This window comes from Mytilinidion resinicola (assembly GCF_010093595.1).
Source record: "Mytilinidion resinicola strain CBS 304.34 unplaced genomic scaffold BDZ99scaffold_3, whole genome shotgun sequence".
Classification (NCBI taxonomy): Eukaryota; Fungi; Ascomycota; class Dothideomycetes; order Mytilinidiales; family Mytilinidiaceae; genus Mytilinidion; species Mytilinidion resinicola.
In genome coordinates this window covers 1,654,308-1,675,353 of record NW_022985439.1, presented here as the reverse complement: position 1 = coordinate 1,675,353, position 21,046 = coordinate 1,654,308, and the positions used below count along the sequence as shown (strand labels likewise).

Below are 21,046 nucleotides of genomic sequence, written 5' to 3'. Positions count from 1 at the left end.
TGTTGGGGCTTCGTCGATCCTCGATATCGCAAGTCCACATTAGCTGCGTATAGTTCTCGTTGCATGCGATCTCCCGGTCTGCGAAGCTAAAACACATGGATGAACAAAGACATATTCGTTAGACTAGCGTGAAGTTGACGAGATTGCAACTCAGCAAGCTGTTCGCAACCTGTGAGATTGTCGTCAAACAACCTTCCAATCCTCATTATATAATTGTAGAGACATGAGTGACTGGGAAGAACTTTGTTAGCTCGGCCTTTGGTGCGCAAGACCTGAGTTAGGTACCAGGAAAGCTTTGCTAGGAATGCAAAGCTTTTTCAGAGAGATGTAACAGCGTTGTTACGTCCAGCTTCTATGGTGAAAGCGACAGCTTCTGGAAGCGAGACTGTTGACGTTGCCCTAGACGTTGCTCTATCGCCAGCTGTTGGAGAGCGAAAGTGAGAAGCTTTTGATCTCCAGAGATACAGCCAGCGAATAATGATATATGCATCGATTCCCTTCGCACTTCACGCCAAGAATAGTATAATTTGGATGTTCGTATTGATTCGTGGTTTATGTACATTTCGAGAACTCGTTCGATCGCGTCGTCAACCGAGCAGCCGCTACACCTTTCCAGAGTATTCAGAGTAACTTCATCGCGTTCGTAATGTAACAAGATGGGTGTGCCGAACGCCGATATCATGCTGCCTTCAATTCCTCAGCCAGACCACTTGAGCCCGGCGAAGGGAGAGTCTGGAAGTGAAAGAGAGGGAGAGCTCATCGAGTGCACGCCAAGTTTTCATCATCTAGAAATGAATTATCAGTAGGTGGCTCGGGTTTGACGAGAATTGGTACTCACTTTTTTTAAACTGGAAGGATGAAGAAGAGGAGAGGACCCAGCCGGCGAAGAAAATATGTGCGCCGCTAATTCCAGCTTAGTCATGCTCTTGGCATGGACCTCATCATAGAAATATCCCTCAGGGATAGCTCTCCATCGCATTGTACTCTTTACATGACCTGACTGATCATGCTTTCGCAAGCTTCGTGTGCGAGGGCTCGAGTACGGCATCCAGTATTAAAATCATATGCTGAGATTTCGAGGTTCATCCGGAATGGACCCCGTCGTCAGGGCCAAATATCAAATCACGCCCAATCTGTGTCTAAATTATGCACTGCGCAAATACGTTCTTTCTCCTCCTTAAAACCCTTCAGAGATACCACTGGGACTCAGCCGCTGCCTCAATTTCTAGAAGAATACAAATCATCAAGTACGTCTATTTTATATCAAAATATATGGGCATAGTTTATGCACGCCCGTTTACCAATGGCTGAGCTGCTTCGATACATTCGCCAAAAAGGGTCATCCAAACACCTGGCAACGGCAGATTGGTAAAACTAGGCTATTTTCCCATTAATGTAGTATGCGTCGTGGAGTTATCAACTAACCCGACTAGTCAGATTTCCACCCCCAACTTGTTCAATAGCATCACTAAAAGATGCCAAAGTTGGCGAAACGGTAGTTCTACACGGGTACTTGGGAAGCAATAGGAAAGATATGGCGAAAGGCTTGACTTTTGCTCAGCTTCTGAGCAACGACATGGCGACTTGCGTTCAAATCATTTCATTGGGCAAGGATGAGAATGGAAATGAGAAAGAGAGCCACGCAAAATTGAAAACACTGAATTCCCATTCTCCCGTTATCATTGGAGGTATTTTGAAGGAGCGGATCCCCCCCAAAGACAAACCGGACACTGGCGTTGAGCTCATCACCAATGTTGAAGTCAATATTGACGACGTCCAACTCCTCAACACGATGCCTAATGCGCTTGTTACCGGACAGACCGCATTTCCTCCCGAACAGCGCCATCTTCAGATACGAATGGGGGATGACATCCGTAAGGCCTTGGCATTTCGGGCTAAGGTTGCTCAACTTTGCAGGCAAAGCCTCATAGAGTCCGGCTTCTTGGAGATCGAGACCCCACTCCTGTTCAAATCGACGCCAGAAGGAGCTCGGGAGTTTCTTGTGCCTACGAGGGCGAAAGGCTTAGCATATGCTCTGCCGCAGAGTCCGCAACAATACAAGCAAATCCTCATGGCCAGCGGCATACCCAAGTACTTCCAGGTTGCCCGTTGCTTCCGGGACGAAGATCTGCGGGCTGATAGGCAACCGGAATTCACACAGGTGAGACGGCTTCTATGACAACCGTTCGCATCATCTAACGCCTGTGAAGCTTGATCTAGAAATGTCTTTTGTGACTGGCGAAGATGTGATGCAGCAAATCGAAGGGCTCATAAAACATCTGTGGAAGGAAATGCTTGGCTGGACGAGCCAAGATGAATTTGCTCGTATGTCTTACCATGACGCTATGGCGCAATATGGGTCAGATAAGCCAGATCTGAGACTTGGAATGAAGGTAAGTGTGTCTCGAGATTCGCAAAGAGTTCTGATCCTGTATATTAATCATCACCAGATTCATCGAATCGAGTATCTCCTTCCAGCTGATTTGATCCTTAACATTGGTCCATTGCACGATCCGATTGTTGAGGGGATCAAGCTGAGCGTATCGGATGATGCTCGCCAGACGCAGAAGTTTATCACAAACTTCATGGACAGTCCAGATGCAGCACCCTTCCTGAACAACCCAGAAGGCAAGCCTGGAGTCTTCGTTTACAATACGAAGAAGCCTCTTTCAGGGCTGCATGCGTTTGGATTCGAGGGTGCTGAGCAAGTCGAAGAAATGCTGGACCTCGAGCAAGGCGACCTAGTGGTCATCCAGGCGCGTAAAAATGCGCCATTCTCTGGTGGATCTACACCTCTCGGGAACTTGCGATTAGCTCTCCACAAAGCAGCGAGGAACCTAGGAATGATCGAACAACCGCGAGACTTCAAGTTCCTCTGGATCACTAATTTCCCGCTTTTTTCGCCTAGCAACGACACAGACCCCGGCCAAGGTGGTGCAGCCGGACTATCCGCCACACACCACCCCTTCACAGCACCCAAAACGCCTGAAGACGTCGATCTTCTGCTGACAGATCCACCAGCAGTCATAGCTGAGCATTACGATATTGTTGTCAATGGCGTCGAGCTCGGCGGAGGTAGCCGGCGTATCCATGATGCCAAAGTGCAGGAGTACGTTCTGCGTGACATCCTCAAGATGAGTGAGGAGCGTCTCCAGGATTTCAAGCACCTAATCCACGTTCTGAATGCTGGATGCCCGCCACACGCTGGAATAGCTCTGGGATTCGATCGCCTCATTGCGGTAATGATGGGTAAAGAGTCGGTTCGAGACGTTATCGCCTTCCCGAAGAGTGGCAAAGGCGAGGATATGCTTGTGAAGTCACCAAATGCGGTCACCAAGGAGCAGCTTGATACTTATCATCTGCAACTCAAAGAGTGATGGAGAGCTCGAATCGTGGTGTATTATATATGTATCATAACTGTACTTTGTACTAAGTGTCAGTAAGCTCAATGCCGGCAGATAGCAGCGACCTCCTAGATCTTATCTTGCGCCTTTCATGCCTCTGAGGAGGCTGTCAATGATATCTAGTGTCTTGGACAGTCTATATGATATGTGCCATGTTTGTATAATATAAGCACTCCATGCTGGGAAGGAAGATGTAAGTGCGTGGCACCAATAGAGTTCTAAATACTCTTGATCAACCAGTCAATTTACTGCTATTGAAGTATAGTTGACGTAATGAAAAGTGCCTTTCGGAACCTTAGGCGTTACCCGTCGTGGTCTCATGATGCTCAGCATGGCCGTTTTCAACCGAGTTTGGCGTTGGAGAAGTCCATTTCTGTTTTGTGTGAGCTTTTGCACGAGGCTGTCTCACCAGATGCAGCCGACTTACCTGGATGCTGCGACTGAAATTGAGACAAAATATCCATCTTCTTCTGCTCGTCGCTTGTAGGCTTACCCATCTCTTTCTGCCTCTGGTCAAACATCATTTTCTCGACCATGCTCCTCGTCTCACCGTCCAAGTCGCTCAGATTGCTGTTCTCGGGCTGGATTTTAGAGGTGTTTATCTTCGGTGCTGACGTGACGACGTGTGCCCACCACTCCATCTTGTTAACCTTATCCAGATGTACGGCAATTTCCTTGCCTTCGGGGACTGTTTCGAGAGTCCAGGTGGATTCGTCGACGAGGATGGGATGTGGAAGGTCACCCTAGAAGACTAGTTAGCTTAATTCTGATAGAATAACAAGTAATGCCATACATCTACGACTGGTTCCTGGCCCTTGACGCCAATCTTGAGCTTCCCTTTAGTGAATTTGACATCCAGATCGCGGCCCTTGAGGTTTCCAGGCACGGAGACGGTGATATCAACGTCCTTGATAGTTTGGGTCCACTTGTATGGTAGGGCACCTTGCTCAGCGGCTTCTTTGGCCTTGAGCTCCTCGTCTGCTCGACCACGCTCCGACGGAGTTGGAGACGACGCCATGTTTGTGGGAGAAAATGTTTATTCTAACAGCGTGGTGGGATGAGGCTCCCGCTCCACCCCGTGCACCGGCGGAAGCGTCATCGCCAACAAACACCAAGCTGCATTGCGGCCAGCTCCTCCGAACAACTCACCGCCGCCGCCTTTGCACAGCACCCAGGCCTCAGTGCTTCTGCGCCTCAAAGCAGCTATCCGTATGCGCCTATCCTTGCTATTGTTCCGCACCACTATGTTGCGATAGACCCGGCCCGGAACACCCACCCGATCCACCCTACACACGTCGCGCCGCCATTACGAAGTATCGAACTTCACTCGCGATGACGAGCTCGTTCGAGAAGTCAGTCAAGGGCGGCACGAAGATCAAGGTAGGGCTCTAGAATACTTGAGACAGCAGCTGTGCCTGCCGCGACGGTTCCTCAAACTGATAAACCATTCCGCCAGCTCGCCGCCCCGAAATCCAAATATGTCGAGCACATTCTCATAGCCACTCACGCCGGTGAGGCCGGCGTTGCTGAGATCTTCCGCGCCCTCACGAACAGACTGCGGGACTCGACATGGACCATCGTCTTCAAGTCCCTCATTATCGTTCACCTCATGATTCGGGAAGGGGAGCCGGATGTTACACTCAAGTTCCTGGCCCAGAACCCGCAACGGAAGTTGGCAATAAATCATTTCACAGAGGGTACGTGACTCTATTTCAGTCGCAGTCTGGTATGGTTGGGGGTGCTACAACGGATGGTACCATCAGAATATGCCCATTGGCCGTATTATACAAGAAGCGGAAAGAATCGTTGTATATTGCGACCGCTCCTAGCTCAAGCATCAATTGCGAGCTAGTAATAATATCCACGCTACCCTAGGAAATCTTACAGACACCATGCTAACGCTGCACGACAAATCAGTTCAAACCCAGGGCCGAAACATTCGAACGTACGCCGAATACCTACTCCGCCGAGCGCAAGAGTACGGAACTACAAAGGTTGACTACGTGCGCGGGGGAGAGGGCCGGCTCAAGAGATTGAGCATTGACAAAGGCCTTTTGCGTGAAACGGAGAGCGTCCAAGATCAAATAAGATACTTGCTAAGATGCGAGGTATAATTCAAGAAGAACCCTGAGGTTGATCGACTTGACTAATATGACCTTAGCTCCTCGCTGAGGAACCTGAGAACGAGATCACTTTGACTGCGTTCCGGTTATTAACAATGGACTTGCTTGTGCTCTTCCATGTCATGAATGAAGGGACAATCAATGTGCTTGGTGGGTACTATGTGAACATTAACCGGGGTTAGCCACTAATAAATCTTTAGAACACTACTTTGAGATGTCTCACCCGGATGCTACGAGGGCATTGCAGATTTATCGCACATTCGTCAAGCAAACGGACCTGGTCGTTCAATACCTGAGTGTTGCAAGGATGCATGAACACTCGACAAGGCTCGAAATTCCGAAAATAAAGCATGCCCCTACTAGTTTAGCTGCATCGTTGGAAGAATATCTGAACGACAAAGACTTCGAGATAAATCGCCGCCAATATCTTGCTGAAAGAGAAGCTAAGAAGCTTGGTGGTGGTAAAAGCACGAACGGGACAAGTAGAGCATTTGGAGACTCGAAGCCTACGGCGTCAAAGACCTCCGCAGGGCAAGGTTTTCCTTCGCCGAAGCAAGCATCTGCAGCATCGGCCAAGCCAGAAACCAAAGGGCCTGCCCCGGATTTGATCGATTTCTTCGCATCAATCGAGCAGAATCAACAGCCGTTGGTTCAACAAAACCAGCAATATTCGCAATACCCCCAGCAAACGAGTATGCAGCCGGTTGGATACCAAGCCCCCATTCAGGTCGCAGATTTCCAAGCAACGAATCCATTCGGCCAGCCGCAACAGCAGCCACAACAGCAGCCGCAACAGCAGCCGCGACAGCAGCCACAACAACAACCGCTGCAGCAAATGCAACCAACTTTCACAGGGGCCGGCTTCGGCGGGTACACGCCACAGCCGTTCAATCCACAGAACACCTCGCTTTCGAGTATACCCCAAAATGGCGTCGCGAACTTCTCGCCCCAACCAGCACAACAGTTCAACAATCCTAATCTGGTCGCTGATCCCCTACACCCGCAATCGACCAATCCATTCCGTAACTCTGTAATGCCTAATAATATTGCGGAACCCAAACTTTTGAGCAACCCTCCAGTCGCACAACCGCTCGCTCGCTCCCCTACAAACCCTTTTGCTAAGCACGGCGCACAGAATCAACAATCACCTAGTCTTGGCTTGTCCTCATCACCCTTTACATCGCCTCCGCCGATTCAAACACCTCAAAACAGCTCTCCCTTTGCACCGCAGCAAAACACCCTCTCGCCCATGCAGCCCGCACCGACAGGCACGAACCCTTTCGCCCGCAACCCATCACCGCAGCCGCAAGTACCACCACAACAAACTGGTCTGATTCCCAACCCGACAGGCAGCACGAATCCTTTCCGACAAAGCGCGTTCGTGAACCAGCAAACGGGCCAGGGCTGGCAGAACACGGGCCAAGGAACGATGGGCGGAATGGGGCTGGAGGCAGTGGACACGGTGCCGGTATTTCCCAGGCCAGGACAACCCACTGGACAGCAAGGGCAAGGTCAGGGCTGGTCGTAGGCGCTTGCTGCAATTGAGAAACAGGATTTACGTTTTGACCTTCTTGAATATTTGGACAGATTTTGATATCGAAGGGGCCGGCTTCGACGGCATGGCGTTAGCAGGACTAAAGTATGTGGTTGGGTTGTCTTTGTTTCTTTCTCACTCCTACTGTTGCGTATTAGCCTGATTGCGAGGCCACAGCTTCGCCCTTACTGGTCTCGGGCTGGATCAGATGAGGCGAGTCTTAGTCGTGAGGGACTGGGAAGTGGCGCGTGTACTCTTAGTGGTGCGATGGCCGAGTCTGGATGTGAAAACTGGTCGTTTCTAATCAAAGGCGGCATTTCAATGTGCGTGCTTGCAAAGCAAAACCCAGTATTGAGATATGAGTTCGTGAGCCGTGTCTTCTTCAATTCCGGTCTAGGTACTGTTTCCTTGTTTCTCCCCTTTTTTGAGCAATCATTTCTACACCTTTGGATTTCTGTCTAGCAACTTCCTTTTGGTATATTTTTCTACGTTTGCTACCGTTCCGTACTTATTTATATCATCACCACCGAACCACCCTCTTTCTTCGCTATCAGATACCTAGCAACAACCATGGCACTCCACCTCATCCCCGCAACCCCTCCAACTGATCCCACCAAGGTCCGCTGCAACGTAGGGCCCGACTACTTCCTCATCGCCTTCGACGTTTCCAGTTCAAGCCTTGAGAAATGCTCGCCACACTTGGCGCAGACCTTCAACACTGCTACCCAGGAAAGAAAAGAGACGAACCATCCAGCCCCCGTAGTACTAAGATTCCCCGCGCCGCACCGCTTCATCGCGTTCGCAACCTGGCTAAACACCGGCGAGCCGTCCCCGTTGTACACAACAGGGCTACGACTAACAGCGACGAGGCCGCGAAGGAAGCGCGTGAGAATGAGCTCTTGGCGCTTTATGTTTTTGGGAGTAAGTTCTAAGTCGTGCGACTCCAGCGGGACGTCATAAATGCCTTCTTGCTGCGGTATGAAAAGGAACGCAGGTCCTCTTCTTGGGTCCACATCCTCTTGGCCCTGTCGTTGCCGGAGGCGGACCCGCTGGCTAGGCTCATGGCGCACTATGCCTTGAATATGGAGACGGCCGTTGAGCCTCACGCTTCTCGATTGAGATCTCGTATACAATGTCCGTGGATTTTTGCGGCATCCTCGACCTAAAACGTAGCGATCCTGATCAGTTTTGGACTGGGCGATTGGACGACAATGGTTTGCATTAAAGGAGGCTGGGCTGTGTGAAAGTTGAAATCGCGTCCGGAAACCGTTAATCGTCTTTGTGGCGCTAATCTCAACACCCATATTTGATGGCGATATTCAAAGGCTTATCTATCACACATCAAACTTTTTCCCTCTTCTATTCAGTTGATACACGGAAGAGGATTCGGGATCATATGACACTAAAATCCTGATTGGTATGAAAGCGAAGCCGTCTGCTTGACCCTAACAGTAAAGGGTTCGTAATCATCCAAGAAACGCTAAAAGGTCTCTTTTGTGGAAGTTTGGGGAACGTACGAGATGCGTACGCGTGTTATCGGCGTCTCGGTGGCCAATATTTTCTAAGTCGCTCCAGACGAGCTGCCTGCTCTAGGCGAAACTGTTTCCCTGTTTCCGAAGTGACATCCGTCCTCGGTTTGATAGCATCACCGTCTCCTAGCCACATGCGAGAACACTTAGAACACTGTGAATGCCCGCAAGTCGGACAGTTGCCATCGTCATTGTCCAATATATCAGAGCACTGACAGCATCACTCAGCTGTCGTAGGCATGGCAATTTTACGCCCGAAAATCCTGATACCCAGCGCGAGATTATCGGGCGATGAAATATGACTTGGTGAAGCTGCAGATACTTTTGACTTGAGGTGTTCTATCTCCTTGAGAGCAGCTTCAAGTTTGACCTGCGTCAGACGTTGCTCAATCTGCAATGAGGTGATTTGATCTTGTAGAGGCTTTACTATATTTTCGTGTTCTTGATTTGTGATGTATGGGGTCTCACAGCATCCGCCGAACAAGTTGAATATGCCTAGCCCGGCATCGTAATCAAATTGGTTCATGAAATCGAGCCGCTTGGTTACATCCGCTGCGGTAGGTCGCATTGCTGGGTCTCGGGCTAGCATGAGCTGGACCTCGCATAGTAAACGCTTGGGGCTCATGGTAATAGTATCGTTGGCCAGATTGAACCATTCCTGGCTTCGGTGTAAATTCGCTTGAAATGATCCATCCTGCGCAGTACGGAGAGCTTTCAAAGGAGCTAAAGTTCCAATTCTTAACAGCTCAAGCATCTCTAAGAATATGCAACCTAGTGAAAACATATCTGCGGAACGACCGTTTCGTTCATATAATGCTACTTCAGGCGCGAAGTATTTGGGAGTTCCGCGCTCTCCGTTTTCAGTTGCACTCATGGAGAGCATAGAAAAGTCCGTGGAGCTTCCAAAGTCAGTGAGCCATAAGTTGTCTCGACCAAGTAGAACGTTAGATGGTTTTAGGTCCTTGTGGCGAATCTTTTGGCTGTGAAGATACTCAATGGCTTTGGCTAGGCACCCGAATTTTGAGGCTAGATATCTATCACCCCCAGGCTGGAATGCATCGTAGGTGTCCGGGAGGCCAAGTGCTCTGAAACGATTGCTTCGATCCTCCCCAATGATCTGATCATCGCGGTCCGCCTCCTCAAAGTCTTCGAAGAACGTCGCCAGGTCGCAAACTGCAACGGGCCGCAACAGCAGGCCAAGAAACTGGCCTCGGATCGATGGTTGGGTGTAAGTCCCCACTAGCTGAATGATGTGATGGTGACTGAGCTTCTTTAAGATGCTAATCTCTTTCATCTCTGCATCTGTAATCTTCTTGCGACAATACTTCCTCTTCCAAGCTACCGCAACACCTTTGCAATGAGTCTCATAAACACCTCCCATGACTCCATAGCCTAAGAAGCGACCTTGCTCTAACGGAACCTTCTCATTGGGGCCAAAGTCGACATGACTTCCTCGTCCAGATCCAGACCAGTCATCCCAGATAGACGGGCCAGATAGATGGAGGTATATTCTTTCTCCAGAGGGAAGAGTCAAGGGCGAGAGATGGTAACTGTCTGGTTTATCTGAAGAGGAATAATCTTCTATCTGAAGACGTGGGAGGCCGTTGGCAGAGCCTTTTGAAGGTGTATCAGGCTCTGAGGACCTAACTATCGAAGATTCCTTAGGGGGCGTGGGGAAGAAAGTTGGATATGGCTTAAGCCGTGATGTTTGTAGTTCTTTGGCCTCCATACTTGAAGAAGTGCGAACAAGCAACAGCAATCCGAGCTGCTAGGCCAGTATCTCTCCTGGTAAGGCAACAACCGCTGCCCAGTCAAGCCGATCAGCCTCCTCTTACTTTCCACCAAAGCAGACAATGTTAACACATGAAGGAGACGAAAGTAGCGAATAAAGCGCTAGTGATGAGGCAGGCAGAACTCGCACAGCTATTTTTGAAAAGGTTGGGTCATTATTGTGAACTGAGGTGGAGTTGACAAGGCTCAGCCCCGCGTGGAGGTGCATACGTCTTGGCATATAATTCGGCCCCATGCTTCACAATTAGTTTTCACCAAATATGGTATGTGCTGTAATCTCTGCACACCGAGCACTTATCCATCTATCTACGGACTCCTAAAAAATGCCACGGACAAGAACCCGAAGAAACCCGGCCCTCATCTTACACGGTACTTTTGGTGCATAATACAGCCTTGAAGCCAGACTCCATTCATCCCCGAAACACATATTCATCGTACTACTGCTTCTTGGCGCAGTTTATCTTAGCCCGGCTAACCGCCGTTCCTGGACCTCAGACAGCGCTCTGCTACCGCTCAAGAAAGCCACTAATCCAACAGCTCCCGCAGCGGGCAGCGTCTGGAACAGATTCCAGCTGGTATAGTATAGGAAGAAAATGCCCTCCAGCGCAACAATGGACCCAAAAAAGAGGGCATGCGATAGGGGAGCGCTGCTAAGGGCCTTGGAAATGTGGTTGAGGTTGGCACCGAGGGTGAGCCAGACTCCGAACAAGACCGGGAGAGCACCCAGCACAGCAGCTGTGAACACTAAAGTGATAATCTTTGGAGGCGACTTAGGGTCTGAGCGGAAGATGTGGTGAATCTCCTCAAGCTTGCCGTATCGAACAGGCTTCTCGCCAGCGGCAATTGGTGCGTTTGGATCGCGCTCGACTGTGATTTCGAAAGCTTTGCTTTTGTAGGGAGTTGATGAGCCGAAAGAGGCAATGACGAGGGACGCTGTGAGAGGCTCGGAGGCTAGGAGGAGCGGTGTTGGGAGATCTTTTTGCGTCTGTCTTTTGTTAGTTGAATAGACGACACGTTGGGTCTACCAATCGTACCAATTCGACTTTTCCTTTGCCGGTATCCTTGACGCTGAAGATAAAAGACTCTTCCAGACCCGAAGCTTGCTCAGTGACTGTGAGGAATGCCTGATGTGGGCGCTTTGCCTTTTTTCCATCTGTTGTTGTGAGGAGTATCTTCAGAGTGTCGGTCGCTCCCAAGGTGACCTGCTTGGACAATGGCGAATTGACGGCTAATCTAGAAAGGAAGATTCAGTAAATACCTAGTGCACACAGTGTGGGTAATACGCTGAGCATACTTCTCCTTGAGACCCCCTCCAACACCTGCACCTTTGCTCTGAACGGTCAAGGTGGCATCTTCAAAGCCCCAGGACGAGGCTGCGGAGACCACGCAGGCGCCGGAGACCAAAAGAGAGGGCAAAATGGAACGAAAGAAACGCATTGTGGCAGCACTGAGGTTTCCTGGTATTTCTGAAGCTCTTTGGGTGTGCTCGACAGCTCAAGAAGACACGACGTAACTTGGAACGTAAGCCTTCCGAGGTTGGAGCTAGCCGCTTCAGGGTTTAATGCCAGTTCACATCTCGCCGGCAGCTAGCGCGCGACTTTGTGCACACCTGACTGTCAAACGCCAACCAAACACGCCTCACCGCTTTCGACGTCGATACTTCCTCGGCCGGCCTCCCGTGTCTCTCGAGCTCTAAGGCTTCAATATTTAATGCCTCGTCTTCCCAATGCTACGCGACTAATCATCACTCACTCTCATCTCTGTACCACCTAATTACACCCAACCATCACCTCTCATCACCATGTCGACCCTCCTCGCTCTCCCGGCCGAGCTCCGCAACCAAATCTATCGCTACGTCTTCACCTCGCGCGACCACCTCACCCAGTCCATCAAGGACCCTCGCGCCACCTTCCCAACGCACGTCCTCTCCCTCCTCCTCACCTGCCACCAAGTCCACCAAGAAGCCGCCCTCCTCGCCTTCAGCACGACCTCCTTCCTCACGGCGTCCCACCGCGCGCGCGCGCTCCTCTCCGCCCTCAAAGCCTCCGCCGTCCCGCCACATCTTGTCCGCAGCATCACCAGCCTCACCATCGCCGCCCACCTTATCCCCTCCCTCGTCTACCCGCGCGCTCTCAGCCTGTTCCTCGAGAATATTGCCCAAGTCGCCGCCGCCCTCCCCGCGCTCGACGAGATCGCCGTGCTGTTCGAGCGGTGCGGCGCCGGCGCCGGCAGCAGTACCGATCTCCGCTCCATTCTCCAGAACAAACTGCCTCACATCCTCTCGCTCCTGCGCGACCTGATGCCGAGCGCGCGGTTCGAGCTCCGGGGCCAGTGGACGGGGGAGCCGGCGCCGGCGCGCGAGCGGCGGGAGCGCGAGCGCGGCGTCTACCTGCTTACTTTCAAGAAGGATGGGGAGGACAAGGAGCGCGTGCTAAGAGTCGAGTTTTTGGGTTGTTGGCCGCAGAGGACGGATGCACTGTATGCGACCGAGGTGGAGGTGGAGGAGGCGTTGGCGGCGGACCCGACATCCGGGTGGGATTTGAAGAGGCGGGAGCGGCCGTTTTTGACGGCGGCGGTGACGGATCCGGCGGAGAAGATGCGAAGACATAGGAGTAGCTTGGGAAGCAGTGTGGGGGATGAGTCGCCCGGGTGGAGCTCACCGAGGGGCCATGGTTCACCTAGGAGCTCGTTGGGATTCGGTTCGCCGAGGTCGAGTTTGGGAGGGGAGTGGTCGTCTCCCGGGAGGAGATCTGTAGGAAGCAGTTCTCAAGCAGTAGGGGGCTCAGAAATTGGGCGCGACGTTTCACCCTGGGTACAATGTGTTGCTGCTATAAGAGCCGCGAATGTTAGCCGCAAATTGAACGGAGAAGAGATTGAATGAAGACGGTCATGTAGGGCCTTTTTGTTCTGCATAGCGTGGGCGTTTTGTGGGGCGGATGGGATTTTCGGGCGTTATTGATACCCAATTGCCCTAGTCGTTAGGTAGCAGCAATGGAACACTCTCCACTCAATTACAGTGCACGAATGCTGGAATAGTTCTCCTTGGAGTGCCGCTCTCTGTGGCCTTCGGATTTGGATATGGAAGCTAACTTACCAAGGCCTGTTCAGGGGATATGAGCAACCTAGGTTGCATTCAAGACCAATACATCGGCAAAATTGTTGATGCGTACGTACAATACGGACTCAGCAGCTCGTCACTACAGTCTTCATCTTTTTATCAGCGCTGTGACGATTCCAAAATATAAATTCAATGCTACGTGGGGTATTTGGTGCAAGAATTACAGATTATGTGAACGCCAGGTCCACCCTTCCGTCAAAAACAATGCCGAAAACGCCCCATATGCTGCCAATATGCTCCCTACGTCTTGCGTATATGCTGGACTACTCCTGGCCAATTAAGATACCATTTCCACCACTCAGCGTCTCCCCTCTGCGTTCATCACTTCTACCAAAAGCGTTGACGTGATGGGTAGTATAGACGTCCCATCAAGGCGGCCGAAGAGGACGTGTTTTTTGAGCTTTCTCTTGACGCAGGCAGTCTGTCGTACTGGCCTGGATCCAAGAAGCTGCCGCCAGGCATCATCCACTCACCCTGACTGTCGTAGAGGATGTGAGGTATCACGTGCTCAACACGTGACGTGACCCTGCTCAACGCCTCCTTCGATGTCGAGTCCCCGTGGACCGAGATGCTTCCGAAACCGTCGGTTGGTACGAGTTGGATATGCAGTCCCAGTGGAACGGGATCGCAGTCGTCTCAATAGCCACTCCTTGATATCTTTGGACTCGGTGCGTGCGTGGAGGCGGGGACGGATACGTGAACGCTTCGCGCCTGATATCCTCCAGCGCCTCGTTCGTCGCTGCAAGCACCGCAAAACGTCGGTCTGGCACGCGTCTAGCCGTCGTATTCGGCGTCCTCGAGCGCGACGACCGGGACGAGTGGTGTTGGCGCGGCGAGCGCTGTTGCGACTGCGCCGGCGCATCGCGTCTCGGCGTCGACTTGGGCGGCGACGGTATGCGTGTCCATTGCGATTTCTTGGTCTCTGGTTTCGCCGACTTCTTGGACTTCGAGCTGCTGGGTGGATCGCGCTTTGCGCCTCGTCCCCTGAGCGTGTTGGTTGACGACCGACTGTGCCGCTGCCTGTGCTGGCGCGAGCGATCTGGGCGCGGGTTCAGGAGCATTTCCGTGGACGAGCTGGCGCTGTCTACTAGTTCTACGGGTCGACTCCATCGGTCTGGGACTTGGAGTTGGACTGTGGGCCTGCGCGCATCACGAGGCCGCGGAGTCTCTCGAACTGCCCGCTTCTCTGGTGACTTGGGCGCTTGACGGGGTGGTTTAGGTTCGCGCACTCTCCGAATTTCTTGGGGAGGTTTCGCCTCTTGTGGGGTTCTTGGTTCGCGGGTTCGAGTTTCTCGCGAGCGCCGTGGTTCTTTCGGTATGAGTGGTTCTTGCGCTGGGTATGCGACCACGACGGGCTCAGCGTTGAGACTGTCGTATGCATGCTTCTCGCTTCTCGACTCGCTACTCCTGGGCCTGCTCTTCTTCTTCTTCGGTGGAGGGGGTTTGCCGGAGAACGGCCAACACCAGCACATCGCGAGGCGCGCAAACTGGTGGGGTCTCCGGCCGGTGGTGATATCTGGCTCTTAAGCAAATGAAGGGATACGGGGCCGGTTTGTGAGTCGACGACGGCCAACATTGGACGCCGCGATCATCGGGCCCCAAATGGAGAGAGCTGCGCCCCTTCTTATAGGCGTGGACGCGGAGCCAATGACGGCGGGCGATGAATGAGTCGGGTTTCAGGGCATCTGTCTACTTATCGATAGATAAGGAAAGGTGTAGGGCTAGAGAGGGACGCGCGCTGGGCCCCGGCGTGATCTCATCGCCAGCAGCCGGGCACGCAGCGGGTCTGCGGCGACTGGGCCGACAGCAGGAAACGAAGAAGAAATGCATGACGCCGCCGGATCAAGAAAAGACTCATCCTCTGTACCTTGTGTGCGCCGGCCGTGCCCGCCAATGGGACTGCGCGCTGCGACGAGGAGGGTGGGAACGGCCTGGATTGGTAAGTCTGGAGAGGGTGGCTTACACGGCCATGTGACCCGTCTGGCTCCAGCTGATCGAGGCCCGACGGGTGCACATGGCGCGCCTCTGCTCGTCGAGCTCGTCGGGGCATGGTGGTGAGGAGTGCGGAATGCTTTGTGCGGGCGCCAGCGGGCTTTAAGGGCGCTCTGAGGGAGGTTTATGCCCCTTTCTGCCCTTTGACGTGTCGTACCTGGCAGACGGCCATGCATGCAACGTGTTCGTGCGCTGGCCGCTCTGAATGACGGCCCGTCCGGGACGATCCTAGCACAGTTCGCGCTACGACGGCTGCGGCATAGCGTCCTCGTATTCAGTGTGCGTTGCGTGGCTAGCTGCATATGCAGTTGGGCAGGCATCACACTCCTCATCACGCTCGCAAGCACTCCACCACCAAGGATCCTTATCGGCCTTTTATCTGAAAGCGACGTCACTGGCTGGATACATCTCCCGTCTAACTGCAATGGAGCTTGCTTTCTCTTGGCTTCGAGTCCGCTTTCGGAGTAGTACATGGCGGTATGGCAGCGCCGACTGGCTGTGCGGTCATGGGAGCTGCAAATAGTACCTGATGTGTCATGAGGAAAAGCAACGTGGAAACGGCTTGGTTTCCTCCGCGCAGCCGTATAGTGGCTAAGATGCTTGAAGATTTCCGAACACTACTGACGTGAGGCGGCGTTCGTTGAACGTAGGTACAGTTCCTGAAATAGTGACTTCAGCCTACCATGGCACGCCTGAACCCTTCGTCCCCCGCAGCGGTACCTGAGCGTGCTAGGGTTGAACCTCAGCGGTTGCTACTCCCAGTTGACTGTCGGCCTGCCCGTAATACAGAAACCACTTGCCCTTGAACTGCACCAGTCCCTCTGCGAAGACCACTTGGTTCACCTGCCCTTGCTGCTCGTCCACTGCTTCAGGCACCATGAGCGGCTCTTCGATTCGCGCAATTGGCCCATCTTTCAGCGCAGGCTGATAAGTGCTCCCCGAGCAGCCGATTGCCTGGCTAGTATTCAGATTCGGCCTGAAACCTCCACTCGGGTCTATCAGCATTTGCCCTACTGAGTACTGGTCTTTTGGGAATCCAACGCGACCAGTCGTCATGCCATTGTACACCAACAACCAGCGACCATCTCTCGTCTTAATAGGCGCAGGACCAGGTTCGATGAGGCGATTCTCCCAAGGATTAACAGGTCGCGCAAAGTATTCTTCCGCGGGGAGAGTGGTCCAGTTATGCAAGTCTGACGATGTAGCATGGTAGAAGAAAGAGTCGCCCCAGTACATGTGGTATAACCCGTCAGGCGTTGGCTCTTTCACAATTGCTCCCGACTTAGAATGGTTGACACGCGGCATCGGAATGTCGATGTCGGAGTATGCTACATCTATCCAGCTAGGGAACAAAGGCGGGATCTTGTTCCAATTCAACAGGTTGGTAGAAGTCGCCATGCACAGCTGAGCCGACACGTTGTTGTAGGCCGTGTAAGTGACGATGAAGGTCCCATTCACTCTCACGATGCGCGGATCTTCAGTGCCACCTATGGTTTCGTATTCTTCCGTGGCGTAGATGATCGGCTGGTTCAGGCGCGTGAAGTTGTACCCATCCGTTGACCACGCCAAACCGATGCTTGACGTCTTCGAGGCATTCTGGGCTCGATATAGCAGAAATACTGTCTTATTCAATACCACGGCTGTGGGATTGTACAGAAACGCGCTTTCCCAGTTATTGACTGCATTTGGCGAAAGTATTGGGTTGTTCGCATATTTCGTGAAGGGCAGAATTGGAAAACTTGGCGCAACGTAGTCCGGGTCGCCCTCGACTGTGTCTTTTGTAATTTCGAAGGGAAGAGTATCTGACGAGTAGACAGTAGCGTTGTGAGTCAAGGAGAGTGACAGTCCTACCAAAAGGCAAAAGGTGAGAAGAATGGCCGCCATGCCAGTCAATTATGTGCCTTTAAGACCCAATTCCACCCATCATGCTTCTTAAGACCCAATAGAGGGGCCATGACGTACATACTCATCGTGAGAGAAGTTCTCCTCTTCCCCGCGCGCAGCTTCTCGGAAGTGGAAGGCCGTGACGCTGGCCAAGGCAAAGTTAGTCACTGGGATGGTCGCCTGTGAGAGCACGGCAGTTGGGTTTGTCGCTGTGAAAGATGCATGAGAAGCGGAGAGTTGGAATCGCGGCCGATGGGACAAAAGCAGGCCTCTCAATGAGTCTAAGGAGCGTGTTGCTGCGACTCGGCCGTCTCTTGCAATCGCGAAATCAATCCTTCTGCGTTACGGCCGAGAGATGCAGATGAGGCTGGACAGTGCGGGGAAATTCAGGCCGAATCCTCGAGCTTTGATTGCCCCGAACCCCTTGACAAGCGGGAAGCTACTCATGCAACACGGAGCAAAACACCACACAGCCTCATTGCTGATCGGACCCGTCTTCGAGACCAGCGAACTGAAGCAGCCGTCGGGGGCGGACTACACCCTTGAAACTAACAGCCTCCACATAGGACAGTAAGACGCGTTTATATATAAGTGAGGTTGTATTCAATCCTTCAATTAGCCAACAAGCAACATCATCATCTTCTCTCATCTTCCCTCATCACAACCCTACTTGTTATACCCTTTCAAGCAGTAATCCCTTTTAACAAACTCTCCCATCATGTCTACCACCATCCGCAAAGCAGTCATCACTGGTGCCGGCGACGTATCTAATGTCTCTGTCGTTGACGGCCCTATCTCAGCGCCGGAGCGTCACTATGTCCAAGTTCGCGTCCTCTACTCTGGCTTCTCAGGATCTGACATCAACATGCGCCTCGGTATCTACCCATTCCAGAAGAAGGCCCCCTTCACGCCGGGCTACTGCCTCATTGGACGCGTCAATGTCAATGGCCAGGACAGCAACAAATTCAAGAAGGGAGATCTCGTGGCATGTCTCTCTGTCTACGACGCCGAAGCCGAACTCGCCAACCTACAAGAGAAATACCTGATCCCAGTCCCGGAAGGTCTTGACCTCCAACAAGCCACTGCACTTATCCTTGATTGGAACACGGCATATGGAATGGTCATGCACTCCGCGAACGTCTCTAAAGGCCAAAGGGTTTTTGTCCATGGCATGAGCGGCGCTGTCGGTTACGCCATCACCATCCTAGCCCAGCTTCAAGGGGCCGAAGTGTTTGGTACTGCCTCGCCCAAGAATCACGACGCCATCAAGCAATTGGGTGCCACGCCATTTACCTACGCCAACAAAGACTGGATCTCTGCGATGAACGAGCTCGGTGGTGTCCACGCCGTCTTTGACGCCCTTGGATTCGAAAGCTGGGATGAGTCGTACTCGGTCCTGACCCAAAAAGAACGAAGCATCCTTGTCGGCTATGGAGGAAACCTTCCGATGTTGACGGGACAACCTCCCAGGTCTATGGCCGTTCCCGTAACGAAACTGCTCGCTCAAAATATGAAAATCTGCAAGCGAAGGACGACGTTCTACTACATTGGGCGCGATGACAAGACATTCGTTCCAGACTTGACTGCGCTCTTTGAATTGTTGAAGCAAGGGAAGATCCAGGTACCCATTAAAAGGGTTTACGGGCTGGAGGATGTTCCAGAAGCACATAAGAGCTGGAATACGGGATCTGGTATAGGCTCTCTTCTGGTGAAAATTGCACATGATACTCTGGTGTAGTGCTTGCTTCACTTCACTTCTATTCTATTCCTATTGGTCGTTGTAGTTGAGCGTGCTTTCTATTCGCTTTTCTTCTCAGTTCTTCGAGCTGAAAGAACAGACATGGGAAGATCGGACTTTGTACGTCCTCAAGCCGAAGATATCTCATAGAATTACGGAGTTTGCGGCGATAATTATCAACCCCTCTCACCCCACTTAGTGACGATGATGTGATTGAATCCAAAAGACACTGCTACCAGGTTTCCTTTATAAGCTGTTGCTCTAAGTCTAGTTATTCACAGGCCCCACTATCGAAGAACTCCGAACAACGTCACTGAATTCCTCCACACTTCTACATACAGTCTTCACATTCCACCTTACAGATCCACTAGCACCGCTACCGTCATTATGCCTCTCATTGCACAAAACGTAACGGATAGGGTCATCCTAGGACTGATGACCTTAGGTAAAGCTCCCCTCGAGTATACATCGACAGGTCATAAGTCTGTACACACGCGTTTTACCTCTGCTTAGGGTACCACCATTGAATTTCAAAAACTTAGGCCTGGCGTCAAGTTTTAAGTAGTGCAAATTAGACTGCCTCTTGACTAATTGGCCGCTTACTAGCTGGGCTGCTCCTCACAGTGGTGTCGAGTGAGCAAGATTGAAGCCAAGCAGTGATAGATCCGTGTGCCCAGACTTATGACCTGATACTGTATAATCAATTAACATCTAACTAACAACAACCCTAGGCCCTGACGAATCCAAAGGCGCCAGGATCACCTCAATCGACGAATACAACAAGATCCTCGACAACTTCCAAGGCCGCGGCTACAACGAAGTCGACACCGCGCGCGTCTACATCGACGGCCTTCAAGAAGCCTTCACGCGCTCCGCTAACTGGCAATCTCGCGGCCTGACACTCGCCACTAAATGCGCGCCCAAGGAACCCGGTACCCACAAACCGGAGAAGTTGCGATCGGAGTGCGAAACTTCGCTGAAGGAGCTCGGTGCTGATACCGTCGATATCTACTACCTGCACGTGCCGGACCACTCTGTGCCGTATGAAGAGACGCTGGGGGAGATCAACAAGCTGCATAAGGAGGGAAAGTTTGTGCAGTTTGGGCTGAGCAACTACGCGGCGTGGGAAGTCGCTGAGATCTGGAATATCTGCAATGAGAGGGGATGGGTGAGGCCGACGGTGTATCAAGCTATGTATAATGCTATTAGTGAGTACTATTTGGAAACATAATCAATGAGTTGAAGCTGACCACACTCTTTCTAGCTCGCGCCATTGAGCCCGAGCTTATCCCCTGCTGCCGGAAGTACAAGATCGACATCGTGATTTACAACCCACTCGCAGGCGGAATCTTTTCCGGAAAGTACAAGACAAAAGATGTGCCCAAGGAAGGTCGGTATTCAGAGACTTCAGCTCGACAGGGGAAGATGTACCGCGAACGCTACTTCAAGGACGCGACATTCGAGGCGCTTAGTCTCATCGAGCCAGTGGTGCAGAAGCACAACTTGACTCTACTGGAAACGGCGCTTCGCTGGTGTGTCCACCATTCGGGACTGAAGACGAGGGTTAAGGGAGGAAACGATGGAATCATCATTGGTATCTCGAGCCTCAAGCAGCTGGAGAGTAATCTGGCGGATCTGGAGAAGGGGCCATTGCCGGAGGAAGTGGTCAAGGTTCTGGATGAGGCGTGGCTGATCACAAAGCCTACCACCACAGTGTACTTCCGCTAGATGTGGGTTCAAATCGGGAGACGCCACTTAGGGACTTGCCTTGATAGTTGCTTGCAATACTGTCACTCTTCACACAAGGGTCCCGAAACTGACCTCTAATCACGTACATACGTACTACACTGCGTCGCCGAGCTTGACCAAAGAAGCCATTGAGCTTCAATGATCGTCTCAACACTCCTCTTTCCTATACTCCATGTAACCCTAT

General features: G+C 52.0%; 11 protein-coding genes across 11 annotated transcripts; 5 read left to right on the top strand and 6 right to left on the bottom strand.

Annotated features, from left to right (window-relative positions):
• Positions 1-1,006: 1,006 nt before the first annotated feature.
• Positions 1,007-3,377, top strand: BDZ99DRAFT_435205 (putative aspartyl-tRNA synthetase; the record flags this gene model as incomplete). Its single annotated transcript, XM_033717473.1, has 4 exons — positions 1,007-1,247; positions 1,434-2,161; positions 2,211-2,393; positions 2,451-3,377. The coding sequence occupies 4 exons, from the start codon at positions 1,007-1,009 to the stop codon at positions 3,375-3,377; spliced, it is 2,079 nt and encodes a 692-aa protein (XP_033582052.1).
• BDZ99DRAFT_435202 (CS-domain-containing protein) lies at positions 3,360-4,483 on the bottom strand. Its single transcript, XM_033717472.1, has 3 exons — positions 4,198-4,483; positions 3,832-4,147; positions 3,360-3,777 (listed from the first exon to the last, which is right to left on the bottom strand). Exons 1-3 carry the CDS (start codon positions 4,420-4,422, stop codon positions 3,746-3,748), a joined length of 573 nt encoding a protein of 190 aa, XP_033582051.1. The 5' UTR covers positions 4,423-4,483; the 3' UTR covers positions 3,360-3,745.
• Positions 4,484-4,567: 84 nt separating this feature from the next.
• BDZ99DRAFT_566987 (ANTH-domain-containing protein) lies at positions 4,568-7,406 on the top strand. Its single transcript, XM_033727643.1, has 5 exons — positions 4,568-4,784; positions 4,861-5,101; positions 5,322-5,512; positions 5,566-5,677; positions 5,728-7,406. The coding sequence occupies exons 1-5, from the start codon at positions 4,737-4,739 to the stop codon at positions 7,053-7,055; spliced, it is 1,920 nt and encodes a 639-aa protein (XP_033582050.1). The 5' UTR covers positions 4,568-4,736; the 3' UTR covers positions 7,056-7,406.
• A 35-nt stretch (positions 7,407-7,441) lies between these two features.
• Positions 7,442-8,588, bottom strand: BDZ99DRAFT_190205 (uncharacterized protein). The gene has a single exon (XM_033713135.1). It carries the CDS (start codon positions 8,363-8,365, stop codon positions 7,703-7,705), a length of 663 nt encoding a protein of 220 aa, XP_033582049.1. The 5' UTR covers positions 8,366-8,588; the 3' UTR covers positions 7,442-7,702.
• A 738-nt stretch (positions 8,589-9,326) lies between these two features.
• BDZ99DRAFT_365730 (kinase-like protein) lies at positions 9,327-9,626 on the bottom strand (the record flags this gene model as incomplete). The annotated part of the gene is made up of 1 exon (XM_033714744.1): positions 9,327-9,626. A coding segment is annotated over one exon (300 nt), but the record flags the coding sequence as incomplete, so codon positions are not given.
• A 952-nt stretch (positions 9,627-10,578) lies between these two features.
• On the bottom strand, positions 10,579-12,000 carry BDZ99DRAFT_190217 (uncharacterized protein). The gene is made up of 3 exons (XM_033713136.1): positions 11,676-12,000; positions 11,416-11,614; positions 10,579-11,366 (listed from the first exon to the last, which is right to left on the bottom strand). Exons 1-3 carry the CDS (start codon positions 11,816-11,818, stop codon positions 10,839-10,841), a joined length of 870 nt encoding a protein of 289 aa, XP_033582047.1. The 5' UTR covers positions 11,819-12,000; the 3' UTR covers positions 10,579-10,838.
• A 182-nt stretch (positions 12,001-12,182) lies between these two features.
• On the top strand, positions 12,183-13,262 carry BDZ99DRAFT_515838 (uncharacterized protein; the record flags this gene model as incomplete). The annotated part of the gene is made up of 1 exon (XM_033725012.1): positions 12,183-13,262. One exon carries the CDS (start codon positions 12,183-12,185, stop codon positions 13,260-13,262), a length of 1,080 nt encoding a protein of 359 aa, XP_033582046.1.
• Positions 13,263-13,827: 565 nt separating this feature from the next.
• Positions 13,828-15,095, bottom strand: BDZ99DRAFT_190247 (uncharacterized protein). The gene has a single exon (XM_033713137.1). It carries the CDS (start codon positions 14,969-14,971, stop codon positions 14,030-14,032), a length of 942 nt encoding a protein of 313 aa, XP_033582045.1. The 5' UTR covers positions 14,972-15,095; the 3' UTR covers positions 13,828-14,029.
• Positions 15,096-15,899: 804 nt separating this feature from the next.
• Positions 15,900-17,688, bottom strand: BDZ99DRAFT_459025 (Arabinanase/levansucrase/invertase). Its single transcript, XM_033719065.1, has one exon. The coding sequence runs from the start codon at positions 17,373-17,375 to the stop codon at positions 16,221-16,223; it is 1,155 nt and encodes a 384-aa protein (XP_033582044.1). The 5' UTR covers positions 17,376-17,688; the 3' UTR covers positions 15,900-16,220.
• A 157-nt stretch (positions 17,689-17,845) lies between these two features.
• BDZ99DRAFT_459024 (GroES-like protein) lies at positions 17,846-19,296 on the top strand. The gene has a single exon (XM_033719064.1). The coding sequence runs from the start codon at positions 18,094-18,096 to the stop codon at positions 19,111-19,113; it is 1,020 nt and encodes a 339-aa protein (XP_033582043.1). The 5' UTR covers positions 17,846-18,093; the 3' UTR covers positions 19,114-19,296.
• A 123-nt stretch (positions 19,297-19,419) lies between these two features.
• Positions 19,420-20,957, top strand: BDZ99DRAFT_459023 (aflatoxin B1 aldehyde reductase member 2). Its single transcript, XM_033719063.1, has 3 exons — positions 19,420-19,558; positions 19,845-20,321; positions 20,378-20,957. Exons 1-3 carry the CDS (start codon positions 19,501-19,503, stop codon positions 20,839-20,841), a joined length of 999 nt encoding a protein of 332 aa, XP_033582042.1. The 5' UTR covers positions 19,420-19,500; the 3' UTR covers positions 20,842-20,957.
• The last annotated feature ends 89 nt before the right edge of the window (positions 20,958-21,046 follow it).

Bases quoted from the DNA above. Each gene is read 5' to 3' on its own strand.
- BDZ99DRAFT_435202 (XM_033717472.1), bottom strand. From the start codon at position 4,422: ATGGCGTCGTCTCCAACTCCGTCGGAGCGTGGTCGAGCAGACGAGGAG. The intron at 4,148-4,197 runs GTATGGCATTAC...CTAGTCTTCTAG, and splicing joins GCCAGGAACCAGTCGTAGAT to GGTGACCTTCCACATCCCAT. The intron at 3,778-3,831 runs GTAAGTCGGCTG...CACACAAAACAG, and splicing joins ATTTCAGTCGCAGCATCCAG to AAATGGACTTCTCCAACGCC.
- BDZ99DRAFT_566987 (XM_033727643.1), top strand. From the start codon at position 4,737: ATGACGAGCTCGTTCGAGAAGTCAGTCAAGGGCGGCACGAAGATCAAG. The intron at 5,102-5,321 runs GTACGTGACTCT...ACGACAAATCAG, and splicing joins AATAAATCATTTCACAGAGG to TTCAAACCCAGGGCCGAAAC. The intron at 5,678-5,727 runs GTGGGTACTATG...ATAAATCTTTAG, and splicing joins AGGGACAATCAATGTGCTTG to AACACTACTTTGAGATGTCT.
- BDZ99DRAFT_190205 (XM_033713135.1), bottom strand. From the start codon at position 8,365: ATGGGTGTTGAGATTAGCGCCACAAAGACGATTAACGGTTTCCGGACG.
- BDZ99DRAFT_190217 (XM_033713136.1), bottom strand. From the start codon at position 11,818: ATGCGTTTCTTTCGTTCCATTTTGCCCTCTCTTTTGGTCTCCGGCGCC. The intron at 11,615-11,675 runs GTATGCTCAGCG...CTTCCTTTCTAG, and splicing joins GGAGGGGGTCTCAAGGAGAA to ATTAGCCGTCAATTCGCCAT. The intron at 11,367-11,415 runs GTACGATTGGTA...AACAAAAGACAG, and splicing joins GCAAAGGAAAAGTCGAATTG to ACGCAAAAAGATCTCCCAAC.
- BDZ99DRAFT_190247 (XM_033713137.1), bottom strand. From the start codon at position 14,971: ATGTGCTGGTGTTGGCCGTTCTCCGGCAAACCCCCTCCACCGAAGAAG.
- BDZ99DRAFT_459025 (XM_033719065.1), bottom strand. From the start codon at position 17,375: ATGGCGGCCATTCTTCTCACCTTTTGCCTTTTGGTAGGACTGTCACTC.
- BDZ99DRAFT_459024 (XM_033719064.1), top strand. From the start codon at position 18,094: ATGTCTACCACCATCCGCAAAGCAGTCATCACTGGTGCCGGCGACGTA.
- BDZ99DRAFT_459023 (XM_033719063.1), top strand. From the start codon at position 19,501: ATGCCTCTCATTGCACAAAACGTAACGGATAGGGTCATCCTAGGACTG. The intron at 19,559-19,844 runs GTAAAGCTCCCC...CAACAACCCTAG, and splicing joins CCTAGGACTGATGACCTTAG to GCCCTGACGAATCCAAAGGC. The intron at 20,322-20,377 runs GTGAGTACTATT...CACTCTTTCTAG, and splicing joins AGCTATGTATAATGCTATTA to CTCGCGCCATTGAGCCCGAG.